This window comes from Glycine max, chromosome 1 (genome assembly GCF_000004515.6).
Source record: "Glycine max cultivar Williams 82 chromosome 1, Glycine_max_v4.0, whole genome shotgun sequence".
Taxonomy (NCBI): domain Eukaryota; kingdom Viridiplantae; phylum Streptophyta; class Magnoliopsida; order Fabales; family Fabaceae; genus Glycine; species Glycine max.
The window spans coordinates 49,548,384-49,569,803 of record NC_016088.4 but is presented as its reverse complement, the minus strand read 5'-3'; the positions used below and the strand labels follow the sequence as shown (position 1 = coordinate 49,569,803).

General features: G+C 30.1%; 1 protein-coding gene across 1 annotated transcript; it reads left to right on the top strand.

The window, feature by feature from the left end:
• Positions 1-713: 713 nt before the first annotated feature.
• On the top strand, positions 714-5,061 carry LOC100805339 (uncharacterized). Its single transcript, XM_006574208.1, has 2 exons — positions 714-1,518; positions 5,006-5,061. The coding sequence occupies exons 1-2, from the start codon at positions 714-716 to the stop codon at positions 5,059-5,061; spliced, it is 861 nt and encodes a 286-aa protein (XP_006574271.1).
• The last annotated feature ends 16,359 nt before the right edge of the window (positions 5,062-21,420 follow it).

Below are 21,420 nucleotides of genomic sequence, written 5' to 3'. Positions count from 1 at the left end.
TTGAATAAAATCAACACTTTTGGGAAAGGTGTTATATCCATGGAATGGTATTCACTACTTACCAATAAGCACATAGCAATGTCATTGGACATTAGACATTGCAGATAGAATGCCTCAAGCATTTTTGCCCGTGCCACCCATCATGAGCAACAATTTTTTATGCACACTACATTTTTGTCATCAAGTTTAGCAGAGTCACAAAGCTATCAAAAGCAAATAATGGCTACTTATATCCTTGCTTAAAACTGTTAAGATATATGTGAATATATTTAGTTTGTTAAGCATATAATTTGTTTCCTAAATATATGCTTACCTAAATAACAATAACAACATATATTCACATATATCTTAGTTTCTGAGTTTCTTGTATTATTATTAGTTTCCTAATTTCCTGAGATTACGCCTTGTACATTGTATATATTCCAAGTCAGTGAATGAAATCGTTGATGAAAATATTCTTTTATGGTATCAGAGCCTGGTTGAGGGAATAAGGAAAAATCGTCCCTCACTGGGGACCGAAGGTCCCCGGTGAGCCCTTTTGCTCGCTGCCTCTCTCTCTCTTAAATCCCTTCCCTTCCCTTCATATCTCTCTCTCTCTCTCAAATCCCTTTCTTTCTCTTCCCTTCCCTTCATCTCTTTCTCTCTCTCTCTCAAATCCTTTCCCTTCCCTTACCTTCCCTTCATCTCTCTTATTTCTTCTTCTTCTCACCGCCATGACGGACAAAAAGAATTCTTTCCATCCGACTCTTACGGTTTCTAATATACGGAACCATATCTCCATCACTCTTGAAATGGAGAATGTCCAATACTCTACATGGGCGGAGCTTTTTAAAATTACCGCACATTCTCATAAGGTCCTTCATCACATTATTCCTCTTGCCAACGGCAAAGAGAATGTACTTGTGACTGAGGATGAAAAGGAATTATGGTCGACTCTTGATGCTACGGTTCTTTCCTGGCTTTATGCAACCATCTCCAATGACTTGTTGCATACAATTATTGAACCCAATGCCACGACCATGGATGCTTGGAATAGGTTGAGAGATATTTTCCAAGACAACAAACATTCCCGTGTGGTAACTCTTGAGGACGAATTCTCCAATACTAAGATGGAGATTTTTCCAAATGCTTCGGCATATTGTCAACGTCTCAAGTCCCTTGTTGATCAGTTGAAAAATGTTGGAGTACCGGTGTCGGAGAGCCGCCTCGTCATTCAACTTGTTTCGGGTCTCACAAGTGGATATCAAGGTGTAGGGACGTTAATTCGACAGAGTGATCCTCTACCTCCGTTTTATCAGGCTCGGTCGATGCTCACACTTGAGAAAGTCGGATTGGCAAAGGAGGTTGCCACGGGTTCGGAGTCGGCAATGGTGGTTGCCTCACAATCCGTTTATGACTCAAATTCCTCACATTCGGACCAGCAGCACCGTGGGAAGCTGTTTCGATTTTGCAAGAATTCTGAAAAAAAAAAATCCGGTGGCGGTGGTCGTGGGTCTGACGGTGGAAAATCTGGCCGTTGTTTGATGAATTTAGGGACAGTCTCAGTGTCTGTCGTCCTCCTGCTTCGACTGTGGGGGTGTTTTAAGATATATGTGAATATATTTAGTTTGTTAAGCATATAATTATTTTCCTAAATATATGCTTACCTAAATTACAATAAAAATATATTCACATATATCTTAGTTTCCGAATTTCCTGTATTATTATTAGTTTCCTAGTTTCCTGAGATTACGCCTTGTACATTGTATATATTCCAAATCAGTGAATGAAATCGTTGAGGAAAATATTCTTTTAAAAACTTAAGTAGAACATTTCATCCAATTTTAACACACTCAGTTAGCCAAAACAAGTCAAACAAAGTGTCATTCACTCATTAGGAAAATCTAAATGGGGTAAAGAGTAAAGATGCACAAAACTTCAACCACATGGCAAACACTTAATAATTGATGAGCCCAAATTGAACAGCCCAACCTTAAAATTTGAAAGCGCACACTCAACCTTTTTCTCACTGATAATAATTTTTTTTCTCCAAAACTCTTAAAATGCCTCCTTAAATTTTAGAGTAAATAGTATATCTAGTGACACTATCATCCAATTATATTGATTTATGATATTGCATATAAGTCAAACTCTAAATTTAGTAAGCAAAGTCCACAACAGGGATGACAATAGGATGGGTCGAGGGCGAGTTTGTCTATTTCCACCCTTGTCCTTGCAAAAGGCGGGATGGGTTTGTGTTCAGATTTACCAAAGGCGCGGGTGAAAAAATGGAATCCAACCCCATTCCCATTAGATTTTATCGGGTTTGGAAAACTCGTGGGGTACCTATCTCACATTTAAAAAAATATATTTATTCATAGATTAAGTTGTTAATTACATTTTAATTCAATCAAAATATATATATATATATATATATATATATATATATATATATAATTTAATAAATAATAAATAATGTAAACATATTTAAGAATTAAATTATATTTTTTGTTAAATATAATTTTAAATTTTATTATAATTAGTATTATAATTATAATATGATTTATTAACTATTAAAATAATTATTCTATATTTTAATAATTATAAAAATAAAATATAAAATAATTAAATAATTAATTATTACATATAATATATAATAATATAATTATATATAAATATATAACTATATTATTAATAATTATAAAATTATATGTAGCATGGGTGGGTACGAGAATGAGGAGTGACATACTCGATCTCGTTCTTGCTTTCCTAATTCAGGAAAAATCGAAACTCGACTTTGGTCAAAGTGAATTTTCCCCATCAAACTTGGGATGGGATCGGACAAGTACCTAGGAGTTCTGTTTTTATTGCCTTGCCTAGCCCAAAAGAGTTCAAACCTAATATGGAGAAATTCTAAGCAGTGCTCTTCTAATTCTGGTATCATTCTACTCTAAAATCCTGATCTGCACTCTCACCAACTCTCCTAAATCCCATTGCACAATGGATCCGTGATGAACAGACAATAATGGTTGTGATTGCTGGTATGTGATGGGTGTGGTTGCAAAATGGTAGTTTTGGGGAAAAAATAATAAAGGAGGTATACTTAACAAACATTGGAGGTACATTTAACAATTTCTCAGTTTCAATTGCGTTATTTAAAAGCTATTGGGCCTACTGACCCTTAAGTAGCTATTGAGATTTTGTTCCTTTGTGGACCAAATACAATTACTGTACACCTAGCACAACAATAATGTAATTTCAATTTTGTCATTTTCTAAAGTTGATACAGATTGATCAATTCTAAGTGGCCCAAATAATTTAAAAAATATATATATTTTATGAATTAATTTAAAATTAATAAACCATACAAGAATTAAACCTGACTTATTTTTAAAGCTGAGCCTGACTTATTGCTTACAGAAAATAAAAGTAAGAAGGATAGGCTTCAAATCCTTTGTAAGTTGCTGAACGTTTAAAAACTCCCATTTGTTGTGTAAAACTAGTATATCCCTGTGCCAAATTAAATTTCATGGCACTTGTCATGCCGACGTATAAAGTTGTAAACTAAATTAATAGCAATAATTCATGATTTTAATGATGATGCATTAATTTTATACTGATATCTAATCACCAATCAAAATTAATTTAATTTTTAAGATAATTTTATAAAAATTAATAAATTTATCATAAATAATAATTTATAATTTGATGATAATGTAAATTTATTTTAGGATAACCTTTTATCTCATAATTCATTATTCAATTTTAATTTGGATGAGTGAAATGGAATTATTTTATCTCACTAAAAGTCTCACACCACGTGGTCAAGTTGTTGCTGCTTATATGAGAATATTTGAGAGACCTTAGGTCCTACATCAAGAAAATCAAGGCATTCAATCCATTCTAAACTCCAATAAAAATACAATCAATATCATTGTATGAAATACACTTTCATTTCAGAATATTACTCTTAACAAAATGTTTACTAGAGTGAAAATGTCTTTTACGGGCATTCTACCTTTTTGCTTAAGCATTGCAGAGTGCAGACACAACAGAAGCTCTGCCGAAATCAAAGAGTTCAGACAAAGCCAATTATTACTTGGGTCTAGTTAACAACTAGTAATGATGTGTATTTTGACTTTTATTGAGATTAATTTTCCATGATCAAGGGTTAATTGATCAATGTACTTATAAATATTGAGGAAATCTTTCAGTGTAATCGAATACTGGCACACATAATGAGTGCTTCAAGAGGGGAATCTAAAATGAATATAAGAAGAAGAAAATAACTATTTTATAAATATGAGGCAATGGCATGCACAACGTGGTCTTTCTTCGAATTTTTGTCCAAATTCAATAAAGAAACAAAGAAAAAAGATAAGCACTCGCGCACGTGGTGTATACAGAGATAGATAACCCAAAAAGGTTGAGAAAGAAAAGGGAAAATTGACCCTTTACTCTTCCTCTACCGACACCGCCCCATTATTTGCTGCCACCTGTTTCCAAATCTTCTTTGCTAGTAATAGATTTGCTAATGAGTGTCTTAAGATACTACTTGTTCATGAATTAAACAAAAAAAGATACTCATTCCCTTCCATATTGTATCACATTTCAAAATATATGACGTTTTATAAAATTAATAGTACATCAAATACGTTTCAAAAAAGATACTTAATGTTTTCTTTAAAAATTAATAAATTAATTATATTTTCCAATAATTACTTCATAACCTTAAATGTCATATAATTTGGAATGGAGAAAGTATATGATATGATAAAAGGTATACCATTTTAACATATTACTGTATTTCTTCGCTTCATTGGAGGCACAAAGGCCACAAATTGAAATACTTAATATAAAAGATAATAACACAGTTATCACTTAAATTTTCAAAATATAGGTGACTTTCAATTCAACATGAGAATGACATGAAGGAATAGTTTCCATCGTTTCAAGAATCTGTCGAGAATTTTTCAATAATGAAAACTCCTGTAACAATATGATGATAGTTCTGAATTTTGTGTAGCTGCTACTCCTGGTACAAAGGCTACGATGGCTGCTAACACTCCACAACAAACATGACATTGAGAGGCCACCGGTATCAGTACGTTTTGCTCTTTTGTCGACCTAACTGAATTATTTATTATAAGGTGGCTAATTTGGCATCTGATTATAATCATCAATTTCTTGCTATACCAGATTAAGTTTCTTTTTTCCCTTTTTTCACAAAATCTTTGGATACGTTATGAGCCAAGTAAATGATATATGTGGAGTAAAGGAGTTTGATTTCAAATTGCACTTCTCCATCATTCCATTCTTCTCTTCCGTCTCCATTGATTTTTCTTCTTCTTAATTTTGAATAAATGGTAAACTATTCACCGTCATCTAATTTTAAATTATTATGTATGATAAATTTATGATTTTTATAATATATAATTATTTTAAAAGTCTTCATAACAAAAATCAGCTTTTATTGTTTGATAATACAAAAACTTACTTATAATACTTGCTCGTTAAACTGGCTTTTTTACCAGCCCTTTCCCTTGAAATCTTGATAAAACGTCACAAGGTTTAGCTCTAGGTTGGGACCAGAGACAGCTAGGAAAAAATTAGATAAATAATTTTTAAATCATGGTAATAACTATTTGATGCATTAAAACAAATAGTTTATTAATAATAAAAGCTTATTATTTTTTTGTTATTAATTTATGCACCGCTATTTTTTTATAAGTTGCTTATTAATTATTAATGTTTTTGTTTATATATATCATGAGAGAACTTATATATATTTACAGGAATCAATTATTGTTTTTTGTTATTAAATTATGCAGTACTATTTTTTTAAAAAAAAAATTAGTAAAATTATGTATGAGTTGTCTTTCTTTCCTATTTATTTATAAGGTACAAAGGTTAGACGTCATCTGGGGTCAAGATACACATGAGGATGGGCTCTATCAAGTGATTTAATCTCGGGCTATGTTAGGCCTAGTTTTTTCTGCTAAATTGTTTTGAAAAAAAGAAGATAATTAAGAAAGTGATATGAGGGTTTGCGCACTTAGCTTGAAGTAGTTAGTGGTGGCATGGGCTTATTAATAATGTGGTGCTTTGGGGAAGGGAGAGAAGACCACCAATAACGTGTCAAGTTGATGTAATTGAAATTGTTTTAAAGTGGTCTCTTATACCATCATTGTCAAGCTCAAATTGGAAAAACATTACAATATGACTACGACCAAATCAAGAATATGAAAACAATAGAGGTGCATAACAAGACGAAACATTAAAGATCCCACAACCCGTATAACGAAAAGAAAACGAAGATGATAAGGAACCAAGCATGAAGCAACCATCTATTTCAAAATCCGAATTGACAATTCAGAAAAAAAAAGTACTATTCAGGGGATGGAAACTTAGCTTTTTAAGCCATAATTTCCTCTTATTTTCTGATGTATGTGTGCAGAAAAGGTTTTGGACTTTGGTTTCGTCCATGTCGTATCGATCTTTCATTCTCTCTATAAGGATAGGAATTGAATTGCTTAATAATATCATAAACGCGTTATCTTAGATGATGTCGACTTTAGAAAACGATAAGGTTCCTTAGGTGACACCCACTTTCCAATTAATTCCCACCTACGACGCACCATTTTTTGTCGTCGCCTATCAATCTTCAGAAGATCGATTTGGTCTAATTTGCCGTTCTTACAGTTTGTTCTCATTCGTTCAATTATTCTTAGGCTCCCTATCACTTTGGGCTATTCGGCCTTTTGTATTCCATGAACCATATGATTAAGCCTATAATACACTACCCCACTCTGTTGAGTCTCATCTTTTTCTTTGCTTCATTGTTTCAATCATTTTACATGTTGTGTGTGCTTGAATAAAAGTCATACATTGTTAGCTTAAAAGCAAGGATATTGGCGAATCTATGAAAAAAAAAAAGTTTGCCTATTATGCAAATGTCATATTTATGGTAGGAAAATAATAAATGTCCCCTCCATTTTAAGTAGATTAAGCAAGAAGGAAAAAAAATAGAAGAAAAAAGTCATAAATATGATAAGTAATGTGATGAAAAAAGAAAGAGATACGAAGAAAATAATGTAAAATGAAATGAAAGAGAAAATAGATATGTTTATAAAAGTATTTTCAACACAATAATTCAAATTGAGTTTTTTTTTATTGTTTATATTTGGTCCCTTCTTAGCAGATTTAAGATTACTCACTGGTTTTTACTTCAATGGTAGAAGTACTCAACTTAAATTCTTAATAAGAATTCTTATTTTAACTTAAAAATTATCTTTTTAATAATTAACCGACCTTAGTTGCAGTTTCTCATATAAGCAACTTACAAGAACTTTATAAAAATGTATTTTCTCAAATAGTTTTTTTCAGTTGCTTAACTTTAAGAACCAACACAAACAAAATCTTGTGTAAGAGGTGTAGACTGTTCCAACAATACGGTGCTAACTACTTTTTTCTTTAATTGAAATCCTCAAGTTTTGGAAGAGAGTGGGAATAGATACATCTATAATTTATTTTGACATGCAAAGTTAGTGTGTAGCAAGAGTGAAAGATTATAAAGAACCACAACAATGTTGTGACAACATAGAGTGAATCATGGTTTAAACTTGGTTAAGAAAGGTGTATATATGTAGTCTCTAATCGCATCTTAAACAAAATATTATTTCTGAGAAAAAAAAATAACGAACAAAATATACTTTTCTTTAGGAATGTCTTCTCCCTTGTGTTCAATTCAATAAACGCTTATAAAGGAGTTGAAGATTATGGAAGTTGAAAAAATAATGAATTAACAATCAAATAACATGTCAAAGAGAATGATCATTAACTTATCAAGTCAGCATTTAGATAAAACATTTTCAATATATTTGACAAATTCAATGATTGAAAGAGAAGTTTCATTAAGTTAACTTGAAAAATTAGGTAGTCAATAGAACATTGAAAGCTAGTCATGTTATTATTTATAAATTAATTAAGAAAAAGGCATATATCATTGAGAAGTTATCTTAATGACTGCATGTTATAAGATTACAAATTTTTTGGAAACTAGTTTCCACCCTTTTAAAAAGAAACTATAGAAGTATTTTTTTTAATGTTTCAAAAAAAATTTAAAGTAATTTTAAGGATAGACTGATACTAATTGGTTTCAAAGTTTTCCATACCCGCACTTAAGTACAAAACTAGTTTGTCGGCTAGTAAAAACTTATAAGTCAAAAACTCAAAGGTTATTTAATATTTTCATTTTATATATGGTTAAATATGGTATAACCTTTGTTTGAGTAAGTGGAGAAATGTGAGGAGAAACGACAAATGGGGAGAAAGAACAGTACCCGTAGCATGCGTAGGAGTAAGAAAACAAAAGAGGTGTCAAGCAGAGTATATATATATATATATATATATATATATATATATATATATATATATATATATATATATATATATATATATATATATATATATTAATAATAGGTACAGTTCGTAGAATTAGTGCGAGATAGGTACAGATAGTGAACTGTTATGCTGTAATGAAGAAGAAGTGTTGATCGTTGACCACCGGAAAAGCAGAAAATCAACGTCGTAACTACGCTACTAAGATTTTATTAATATATACTATCAATTAATATAATGCATTGTATATAGTCTTAAATATACTAATAATTTATTTTCTATTATATAAATATTATATAATAAATGTAATGTAAGCACACCTATCTTTTCTTTCTGTTTGTTTGTGTATCACATTTTTTAAGTGTATAAAGCACATAATGCCTGTGTACTTCTTGAAGGACTCTGTTAAAACAAAATCATGAAGAACTCTGGAAAAGAAATTGATTATTATTTTATTATTTCAAATAAAACATGCATTAGATGGTAATATGTCATTCTAGAGTAACTTAATTTATTTTAATACATTAAATCCTAAAGAATGTATTTAAAACAATAATCTAAGAATGCATTATTTTACACATTAACTTTGATGTTGACGAAAAGATTTTGTATTGAAAATTATTGTGAAAATGTATTGATTTTTTATTTGTCAATTTAATATATACCACTTATAATATACTGTGTTAATATTGTCCATAACTTTATTAGCATTTTGTTTTCTCTTTATATAGAAGTGAGGGAAGAAGAAAGAGATGGTGGTCGAGTATGTGTTCATGGCCGACCTATTAAGCAAATGAGGGTGAGAGCACGTGCTGTGACGCTTACAATGCCGACAGCCACTGTTTGATTGGTCATAGTCACCATTGCCATAGCCTCATCTCATCACCTTTCTGCTCAACTATATATTTCTATTTAATTTTAATTATTATTCACACATCACGCAAACCTACAAATTCAGAAACTATATTTTTATTTATTTAATTTTAATTTCGACTGTAACACATAAACCTACACGGTTCCACCGCCGACGCCGTGGTCTTTCCCTCACGAGGTTAAAACCCCAATGTCAATGACACGTGGTCTTGCATTGCTTCGCATGCACATGTTTCTCTCTCTCTCTCCGTTTATCTTAATTACTCTATTTTTCTTCTCTCTCTCTCTTTTTTTTCTTTCGAAAGAAGTAGGGTACCATTCGCGTCGGATTTCCTTTTGATCATTCAATCCAACACAAAATCTTTTGTATTTTGTGTTTGAGGCTAGAGAACTTTGTATCCTTTGGATCAACCCCATTTAACATATACTTAGTTTTTTTGTATTTTGTATTTGAAGTTTGAGGACTGTACATCTTTAATTTGGATCTTACTTTGATCCAACCATCCTCTAGATCCTAGTTTCTGATCATCCCACATAATGTGTATTATAAGCACGCTATAAGATTGATATGGAAATATATAATCACATGCTGAAATACTCGGAATATGAAGTAAAATTTTGACAAAAGACCCTCATTTGATCCTAGCTAGAATTGACAGATTAAACATTCACTTGAACGTTTTGGACTACATCATCATTATGATGGAGGAAACCTATGCCGGAACAGGTAGCTAGACAAGTTTGGAGACAAATAAATGTTTCGTCTTAAAGAAATATTTCTAATATTCATTTAATGAGTAATGAATGAATATATGATGTTTTGTCGAAGAAAAGGGAGGTGGGCGGTGTGTTGAGCAGCAGAACATAGACGAACGTACATGCATGGTGGCGGTGTTAGTGTGGTTGTGTTTTTTTATGTTGTTTTGTCTGTTTTTGGTTGCCTTGTTTCACAAATTTGCCATTCTTCCGACCCAAAAGAAAAAAAGGTTAATTTCCTTTTCTATCTAACTTTTTGGTGTATCTAATGAACGTTGAAGACGCGTGGGGTGGGATCATAATCTGATAATCATATGCAATATATACAGTCTTGGCTTCTTGTAAAACTTTGCTACGAATAATTTGAAGTTTGTAAACACGTACAATAAACTTAATAAAAACATTAAATGTTTATATATATGGAATGGTATCTTTAAACCAATGTCGAAAGGTGGAATTGGAGCTAAGGTTTTAATAAGAATTTTAAGAGTAATTATATACGAACAGTCGAAAGTTATCAATATGATTTAAAATGATTTATTTCTTTCTATAAAATCATTATATATATATATATATATATATATATATATATATATATATATATATATATATATATTCTCTATTTTCTCTCTCAAGATGTCATATAATATGGATGTGTCTAAACATCTTTATCCAATTATTTAATATAGAAGGATGCATATGATTACAAAGGATTTTTATTATTATAAAAAAGTTTTGTGATATTCAATCAAAAATTTTAAATAATATAAATAATTCTTATGATATTTAATTAGGACTATTAGATTTTTTTAAGGAAGATAACAACTGGTATTCAATGAAGATTTTTTATAACTTATAAAAACTCTCTTGATATTAAAAATATATAAATTTTGAAAAATTATTTTTAGGATAGATCTTAATGGATTTCATGTAACTTTTAAGTAAGATGTATAAGTACAATACCCATTCAACAATCTCAAGTACCTAAACCCTTGAGATTTTTGGATAATCAACACTCTCTCAAACAAAATTACTCACACCTATAAAGGATAATACACACAAATATTATATCGTAGAAAAAATAATAATAAATTCAAAAATTTAACGTGATTCGACAATTCTGCCTACGTTTCATAGGTATTTTTCTATCACAAAAATGATTACAAGAATATAATTCATCCTAAATAGTATATTACTCTACAAATCCGAATACTTTACTCAATGGTTACAAAAAATGATAACACTCTCACACAAAAACACTTTTCTGTCAACAAAGTGATTTTATTTCACAATCTCTCTTCTCACACACTCTCTCTTCATGTGTTTCTTCTCCACTAATTTTCTTTTCCATTTATAGGGAAGATTGCCACTAATTATAATAAATAAAATCTCGTAGAAGTTAAAACAAAAACAATTTCCAATGCATCTATTCCAATAAATTTCATTTAGTAAAATATAATCTTTCACTTTACATTTAAGTCATTTAAGCCTTAATAATAAAAATTCAATTCTTACTATGTATTAAACCTTAATAATAAAAATTCAATTCTCACTATATATTAATTATATATTAAGTATATCTTATTTTTTAACTTGCAACTTTACATGATTATCCTAACCCTTCTCATTCTTTAATTTTTTTCAGTCAGTTATCTTAATGAATTTTAATTCTTTCTCCCATCATACATAATTTATTCTCTTGTCGTTGAAGGCAATACAAATATTTATGTACAATGCTTCATAGCTTTGCTTGTTAAAAATTCTTGTTAAGATGAATTTCGAATTGCACCGGTCAACTCCTGAAGATAGTAACACATGACATCCATGTTTTGAATTAGTTATTCTTGAAGCTTATTTTGTTACATTCAATCAACTATAAGAACTGTAATAGGCTAAAAATATTTTTGGTTCCTTATATTCTTACTAAAATTTATTTCAGTTCTTTATTTTTAAAAGATTTATTTTGGTTCTAAAAATATTTGCCCTCCTGAAACAGTGACAATTTATTTATTTATTTTAAGACATAATTTTTAATTATTTTTTGATTGATTTAAAATATGAGACTTATTCTATTAAATTTATCAAACTTGATAAGTTCACGTGAAAAGTGAATCCAAGAAAACATTAAAATTAGATTTTTAAATTTTTTGATGGCTCATGAAATTTACTTTCTCCATGTTTGCGACTTTTTATTTTAAGCATTAGTTGAGTTCTGTTTAAGAAAATGAGTATGGTATAGCAAGAGTGTTAGTAATGTATTCTTTCTAACATATATTTTATTACTGATTAAATTTTAATGAAAAACAGTTATAAAATTAGAAGGGAAATTCATCAAATGGAAAGTGAAACTTACACAAAATTGCAATTTAAAAAAAAAAAAATCATTTAGGACATACAACTGTGCTTCTAGGCCCTATATGTAAGGTCAAATGAGGTCTTGTACTTTCATATTTATGAATTTGATTTTCAAACTTTAAAAAATACATGGTTTTTCCTTTTTATTTTTGAAACAGTGTAAACACTAACTATGCATTATAACCACGAGGGAAAGTTACCGAATGTACATCAGCCTTGAGATACAAGGCTATAAAATCAGGAACAAAGCCAAAATTAAATTCTATCAGGCCCCTATAGATGAAGACCAAACTTAGATAATTTATCCGCTTCTTGATTTGCCTTGCGGAAATTGTGTTAATTTCCAGTACAAACAGACCTCCCTGTTGAGAAAAATAATTTTTCCTTCTAATTTAGTCTCTCTTAACCTTAAAAACATGATGGATTCTAAGAGACGAGGAGCTAATAAATTTGCATATTTTGAAAGTGTGTGAATCAAATTCATCTGACGTAAAAGTATATGCACCTTGACCATATTTGATCAAAAGTATAATAACTAAAAGTACATTCTTTTTCTTTTATTTATTTATTTTAGAACGTGTTTTAAAAATCTTTATAAAAAAAGAATGTGTGTTAAAATGATTAATATATTCAAAAGAATGATTAAACAGTAGCTTTTCTAGCTCATAATATAAAGCTGTCAATGAACACAATTAGAGGTACACCTTATTCCTATGTTTTATCTAAGATTCTTGTTAACTAGGTTTTTGAAGTCTCCCACTTGCATATATATGATCACCACCCTCTTGTCGCACGAATTCTTGAGAGATGGCAGAGGATCACCCTATCACCTGAACCAACTGTACGCTATTTCTTATATCTTGAGTTAGTGCTAAATAATTATATTAACGGAAAAATTATACAAAATTATGTTTTTATATCAAAATTAGATTCTCGATGAAGAAGCTAAATACGGACGTTTATATAATCAAAATTCTACTATCATGCATATGTTGACGGGAAGATGTGAGAGTGGAGCATGAAGGGTACGAAAGCATTATTCTAACTTGTCATCTTCCCTATAATATGAAATAAAACGTCAAAAAACATATCAAAAGTTACAGAAAGTAAAGAAAAGTAAATATAAACTGTCATTTAAAACCAAATCTTTTTTAGACTCTTCTTGACTTTAAATCTCATTAATGCAGAATAACTAAATAAGACCCACTTTACTCTTTGGCCCACTTACATAAAAGGACAAAACACGGTGCAACATCTAACTCTCTGTTGCCAAAATTGATATGGAAATGTAATCATACTGCTTTGTTGTAAACCATGAGATAAACCACTGTTTGTTCATCGTTTTTCATGGGAAATATGAAATATCTACTAGGTTGTCATCATAACTGTCCCCAGTAGGATTGGTAAAATTCTTTTTGTATCTGTTTCACACTTTCACTTTTCACCCCGTCCGAACTTAATTATATTTAAAATTCAATGTATAAGTATTAATTATGAATTTATTTTTATTCATCATTTTTTACGAAGTGAAAAATACCGAGTGTCAATTTTTTAAAAGTATCATTTAAAGTTCTTATTTTAGTTCATTTTACATTCTAATTTCACATGCTGAGAAAATTTAACCTTCTTGTTAAGTCCTTAAAATTATGCTTCCAATCAGGAGCTTCTCGATGAACTTTTCAATTTGACTTCTTTTTATCAAATTAGTTGGTGATTATATATCAAATTAGATGGTTTTGGAAATTATTTAATAAAGAAGGATAACCTTGACTTTTGGTATTGGTTACAATTATAATTGACGTAGAAAAGTGATTTTTTAATATTAATTTTAGTTATAACATAGGTAGAAAATGGATTTTTAAATCAATTATAACTAAAATTGATATCAAAATTATTTATCTTTAATAAATAATTTTCAAAATCACTTAATTTGATATATAATCTTACAAAATTATCTAGTTTAGTAAAAAAAAAAGTCTTTCAATTCCCATGCATGTTCTCTGTCTTGCATTAAGCATCAGCCAGATTGCGCTGACTTTGAACTCTTTTACATAGCCACTCAAATGCAGCACTCAAGAGTATATATAACGGGTAAAAATTATTTTGGCAGCTATCTTCCTCCTCGAAGTTTCCTTCACCAAGTAATAATATAAGAGAGTGGTCCCCCCCCTCCCTTAATTTTAATCTCGGTCAATCCCAGTATGTAGCAACTTGTTGACAATTCAATATGCTCAAATGATTGAAAACATAAAGTAAAAATAATTCATTTGCTTTTGGTTACTTTTGTGCATGAATAGTTCTTAGATAAAGTACGCGTAGTATGTTAAATATTCTTCTACTGTTTTCAATCAATATTAGAATTTACTTCAATAATTCACATAATGAAAGTTGATATTAAATTATCATTTTTGGTGTTAATTATCAAGATGAAAGTTCAATTTTAATTAAAATAGTAATAATAATTATTAAAACACTTACACCATGTTTGGTTCAAATGAAAAGAGAGGAGAAAAGAGATTTAGTTATATGAGGGGACTGTGGGGAAGCAATTTTACTTGGCCTTGTATCTTATATTATGTGTTGGAGAGTTATGGCGAGAATGGTTAGTCTTTGGCTACCTTTCTATATGTAACTCATTTGCCTCTATGTAACCGGTGTGTGAGCAGGATGTGCAAAAATTAGTTCAATAAAAAAATTAATCTGAATAGATTAGATTTAAATTATTTTAATCGGTTTGGTTTTATATATAAATAATCAAATTGATTTAGAATCTGATTCAAAATCGAATTGATTATAAAAAATTAATTTAAAATTGAACTGATTTGAACCAGTTTGATTAACTAAATTAGTTTTGTAGAAAAATTCGATTAATCAAATTGGTTTTATGAAACAGTGCACTTATTTTTTTTGAATTAGTTTGAAAAAAAATAATTCAATTTAGGTTTTGTTATAATTTAATTTAATCTGAACCAATTTTTTTACACACCCCTATGTGTGGGTACTTTTGTACTTGCATTTTTTCTTTATTAATATACATTCCTTTGTTTGGCCCAGAAAAAAAATAGAAGAAAAATAAAATGAAACTGTTGTTGGTCTGACTGAAGCAAAGGGGAGGAAATAGAAAATAATAGAGGATGTATTAGGTGAAGTGTGTTGCTAGTACTCTTCATCAAATAAGTACATAAAAGAGTATATAATTATAGTGTTGGAAGAATTTATTTATCACACTTAAATGCGGTGAGTCTATTGCTGAAATTCTATTTGTCAAAAGTATTCTTTATATATTTATTAGACTCATATCCAAGACTAATGAGTCTTGTAGATAAAAAAAAATAGATAATAAAAAAGACTATTAATGACGATCAACCTAATTTTTTTTATAGAACCCTAAATCAATTATCGACAAAGTTAATAATATTTCATAGATTATGATTAAAAAAATCAAAGGACTTTTATGTATTTTTTAGAATTTCCCTTAAACATGTATTATACATAGTTTGGACGAATCTGTGTGGCTGTACTGAAGAAAAAAATTAAGAGTAGTAAGTAACATATTAATTTTTTTCTGTGAAAAAAAAAAACTAATACATTACGTCCGGAAAGCACTCATGGAGTTTGGAGGATAAAACTGGGTAGGATAACGTAAAGCACCAAATTTTCTTCTTGAGGCTTCAAATCAGAAACATTTTCAAATAGCCATAATAGAATTTCCCAAGTAAAAAGAAAAATAAATAAAATGGCAGCCAACTTCATCTATTATTTTTCTAACAGCTTATTATTATTATTACAAAAACAGCTGAAGTTGTGAAATTTCAACTGTCCCAGACATGTTAACATATCTATTTTAGCTTAATTTCGAAAGAAATAGTTAATTATTTTAAAAAAGTTCATCACTTAAACCTAAAAAATTCAGAACAAAATGAAAGAATGATGCAATTTAACGTTGAGCTTGGTTTACAATTTTGTTGGTAAGTTAATGATGTCATCATCATTTTACTTACATTTACATGTTCTGTCGTGGTCTTTCCAAATTAATTAAAAATGCACTTTGACTCTGCCCAGCACTTAAGTGACAGGAGTTATTTTCATGTTGTTATCCTCATTCATTCAGATGATAAAAATGTGACTATTCTTTTGGAAAAATGTAAATTATATTAAACCCAAAATGATACAATAATAAACGGGACATATCCCGTAGTTAAAGAAAATCAAAAACCTCCCTAATATAAGAAGACCTATATCAAGATGTTAAAATAAATGCAACAGGTGCGTTTGTCTATACATAAGAAACTTAATCTTGCTAATAACCTCTATTACAGAAAATTGATAATCTTCAAAAATCAGTTTGTTCCTAGACAGCCAGATGCAGTAGGCTGTAATTGCTATAGTCAGACAACGTAATTTTCCTTGCACACCTGATGTGGATCTACCCCTAATTATAGAGTCAGTAATGCGCTGTAAAAAAGTGAAACGCCCGCGGAAAGGAGTCAAATCACGAATGTGAACCAAAACTTGGAGAGATTTCCTGCAAGAAAAGAACAAATGAGCATTTGACTCAGCCTCATTTGAACATAAAGGGCAGAGGGAACCCTTGTTCAAAAAAGCAACTTTGTCAAGAGTAAACAGTCGATTCCTTTTAGGAAGCCACAGAATGAAAGACATCTTAGGGGAGATTGTTGGGTTCCATATAACAGAACACCAACTAACAGAAAATTGATAATCTTGCTAATAACCTCTATTACAGAAAATTGATAATCTTCAAAAATCAGCTTGTTCCTAGACAGTCAGATGCAGTAGACTGTAATTGCTATAGTTAGACAACGTAATTTTCCTTGAACACCTGATGTGAATCTGCCCCTAATTAAAGAGTCAGTAATGCGCTGTAAAGAAGTGAAACGCCCGCGGAAAGGAGCCAAATCACGAATGTGAGCCCAAACTTGGAGAGATTTTTTGCAAGAAAAGAACAAATGAGCATTTGACTCAGCCTCATTTGAACATAAAGGGCAGAGGGAACCCTTGTTCAAAAAAGCAACTTTGTCAAGAGTAAGCAATCGATTCCTTTTAGGAAGCCACAGAATGAAAGACATCTTAGGGGGGATTGCTGGGTTCCATATAACAGAACACCAACTAACAGTAGGCTTGACACCTCTAATGTATTCATAGACTTTGCCAACAAGCAATTGTTCATTGGTGCTCAAAGATTGAATCCTCTTTTTGGCCTCTTCCGTACTTAGCTCTTTGGAGATAATAAAGTCCCTTATTTGAATGATTTTCTTTATCAAAACTGAATCTGATGAAGAAGTATTGTAATTCCACACATTGCTCCCTCTGAAATAGTAATGGTGAACCCACCGAACCCATAGAGAATCTTTCTTACAATGAAAGTCCCATAGGATACGGGAAAGAAGCGCAAGGTTCCAGTCCTTGAGATTAAAAAGGCCTAAACCCCCTTCTTTTTTCGGAGAACAAACTACTGACCAAGCAACCAAGGACTTGTTTTTGCCAATATCCGCTTTGCCCCACAGAAAATTACGGCACAAAGCGTTGATCCGGTCCAAAACAGATTGCGGCAAAGGAAAAATCCCCATCTAGAAATTCACAATTCCTTGAACAACTGCTTTGATCAACTCTAACTTGCCTGCATAAGATAAAGACTTCTTGCTCCATCCCTGAATCAGGCCAGTTTTCTTGGAAAGCAAGGGAGCATAATGACATACATTTAATTTAGATGATAAAAGTGGAACACCCAAGTATCTAAAAGGAAAGTCACCCAAGCTAAATCCTGTAAGCTGCTAAATATGAGAAAGCTCATGAGGCCTAATACCGGCTGAGTATATGACAAATTTATAGAACTAATGAAAAGTCCTGAAACCCTACAGAAGTGCTGAAGCTTGACAAACATAGTTGACACAGAAAGGATATCTCTTCTAGATAGAAGCATAATATCATCTGCAAAAGCCAAATGAGATAGCTGAATATCTACACAGTTAAGATGAAATTTAAAATTGACATCATTCTTGAGGCTGCTCATATCTTTAAAAAAATACTCCAAACAGAACACAGACAGATAAAGGGAGAGAAGATAAAATATGACTATTATTATTATTAAGACAAAGGTGTTGCACATCTTTTTAAGCTTACGGATTCCCTGCAAGTGGTTGATTTTAGGTCAGGCAGACGTTAGAGACCGTAAAAGTTTGTCTCTAATTACTGTTTCTTGAAAAATTACAGATAAGTTAAAAAAAACTCGACCAGTTGTTTTTTTTTTCTTTTTTCACCTCTATGCCCCTTTACACATACAACCATCAGTCATAAAATAGTGTTTTAATTAAGAGAAGAGGAATATTCAGAATAAAAAGTTTTACATAATTAACTCAAATAATTTATCATATATATATATATATATAATAAATTTATTAATTTTTAAAATAACTCAAATAATATTTTGTAATTGAATAATATTATCTTTCCCAGATTATCAACATTAAATTCTTCTAATAAATAAATAAAATTTAATTACAAAAATAAACAAAATACGGTGATTTTTTACAGTGCACGTTCGCACCATTTTCTCACGCACGTCGGCCGACACCAACCCATCTTCTTCAATCTCCATCACCCACCTTCACAATCTTTGTTTCTTCTATTTCTTGTGCATTTGATGTTATAATGTTAAATTCTCAGAGTAACCAGCCAAACCAACTGAAAACGAAAATTAAATTTCTTACTTCTTAGCCTCCTTGAATTCACGGTTTGTTAAAGTAAACAAGAAGGGGTAGTGTAATTATTTTTATTGGGTTAATCTTTCTTTAAATCAAGCATAAGAAATTGAAATAACTTTGGTCTACGTGAGGGGAGCATGGTTGAACGAAGCCAAAGATACAAAGTCGCAAAGTGGCAACTCCAATGACAGAAGCGCCGGCGTGAGTGAGAAAAGGGTGCGAACATGCACTGTACGTAAAAAAACACGTATTTTGTTTACTTTCTTTAATTAAAGCATTATTTTATGATGTGACATATGATTGGCTGTCTAAAAGAGTTTTAGACTGATAGTTTATGAAAATTTAGTGTTTACAGAACTTTTCCCCCTTTTTGGATGGAGGGGGTCGTAGTTTACATATATACCACCTTGTATGATAAAAGTCAAACAATTTTTCTCTCAGTATATAAGGTGTACAAAGTTCAAAGCAAAAAAGAACATAAATGATTTTTTTTAATTAATGAATTTTTATTATTGATATCATAAATCTTTTTATTAAAAGTTCATTTTTTGCTCTTAACCTATACACATAAATCGTAGGATAAAAAAAAAGAATGTGAATATAGTATGTTGTAAGGTTATGAGACTTTGATTATTTTAACGCACTTGGATCACTTTAATCAATTAGATCAATCTAATGGTAAGATTGACCTGGTTACACAAAGACTTAAGTTTAATTTTTATTATCATAATTGTAAAAAAAAGAAAAAATTATGAGACAATAGTGTTTTCGTCTTGAATTTCTAACTTGTAGTTGATGTAAAAATTGTCCATAACTTATACTATAATTAGATAAAAGAAAAAAAAAAGTAGAGGATAAGAAGGATATATATTAACCCAATGATGTAAAATATTTTTCTTTATACTTTCTCTTGAATTCTATTATTTTTCTTTCTTTTTAACCAAACATATTCCGTGTTTTAGAGAACAGAACCTAGAAGAAAAGACACAAAGAATGATATATTTTTATTCAATTTATTGAAAATAAAAAGAAAAAACAAAAAATTAAGAATAGAAATGAAAAATACATTTTTTTTCTTCTTATCTGCCTTGTATAATTTTTTTTTACTAATTCCTGATGATTCATTGTGCAGGGTCATTAATTTTTGAAGACTTTCCTAGCCCACCTTTTTTCTTAATTTTATTTATTTTAAAATAAACAGAAGTGATTAACTAAAATTAATTTTAAACGACTTAGTGTAATTTAAATATACTTTGAATTAATTTAATTAAACATTTTATATTATAATATGTGTTCCAGGAAGAAGAATTCATTTCTTTGTTTGATCATTCTCAAACACACGGATTTTATGATTTGTCCGTGTCTCAAGTCCCCCGCGCACAATCACAAGGATTTTCTGCTTTGTGAACTACGATTTGCTACTCGACTTTCTAGTTCCAAATACATTCAGACAAAATACAATCATATCCTAACACAGACACCAACACAATCACTATTGTCGTGTTTTGGAGAAATCAAATAAACATAAAAGTTTAGAATTAGCATAGAAGAGAAAATAGAAAAAAAAATATTTTTTCTATGTTTTCTTTTCCCTCCATGTTTCTTTAAATATACAAGAGAGAACGTATTTACCACAACTTTTGCCAAATGATATAAGAATTTTCATCATCTTATGACGAGTAAAAAACAAATGATCATGACAAACAAGTCATAGGTGTGACGGATTTTATCTTCAATTTTTTTAAGTAAGACCTGTTCAAGTTTTATAAATACAAAAAAAGTGATTAAAAGAAAAGATCTTATTAAAAATTATTAGTCGAATTTTTTGATACAAATTAATTATCAGCAAAATTGATTCATACTTTAAACCAATGTCCAAAAAAAAACATAATTACCTTAAGAAGAAAATGTTGTAATTTTCATTAAATTTAATTAATAGATCATAAATCTAATTATAGCTGTATATGTTTGATATAAAATATATCTTTCTCTCTCTAACACAATCTTATTGTGTTACAAAATAACATGATTGAAAGAATACAAAATTCATAATTATAATTGGTATATATGGAAACAGGTATTTCTGAGTTTGTGCCCGGAAGCTTTCTTTTCTTAAATACTTCATGGTTTTGTGATTGAAGCTGGAGTACTGCTGCAAACAAAGGTTAGTTCTTCTCCTTTAAGCTATTGACTCCTGTATATAGGAGTGTTTTGCTAACATGCATTTACCTCCAATTAATGACACCTAATTATGTTTTTTTTCTTCTCTAAAAATAAAGTTTTAGAACAAAAAGACACATCTAATAGTACTAGTAGGTGTCAATGAAATGTTAAA

Bases quoted from the DNA above. Each gene is read 5' to 3' on its own strand.
- LOC100805339 (XM_006574208.1), top strand. From the start codon at position 714: ATGACGGACAAAAAGAATTCTTTCCATCCGACTCTTACGGTTTCTAAT. The intron at 1,519-5,005 runs GTTTGATGAATT...AATTTTGTGTAG, and splicing joins CGGTGGAAAATCTGGCCGTT to CTGCTACTCCTGGTACAAAG.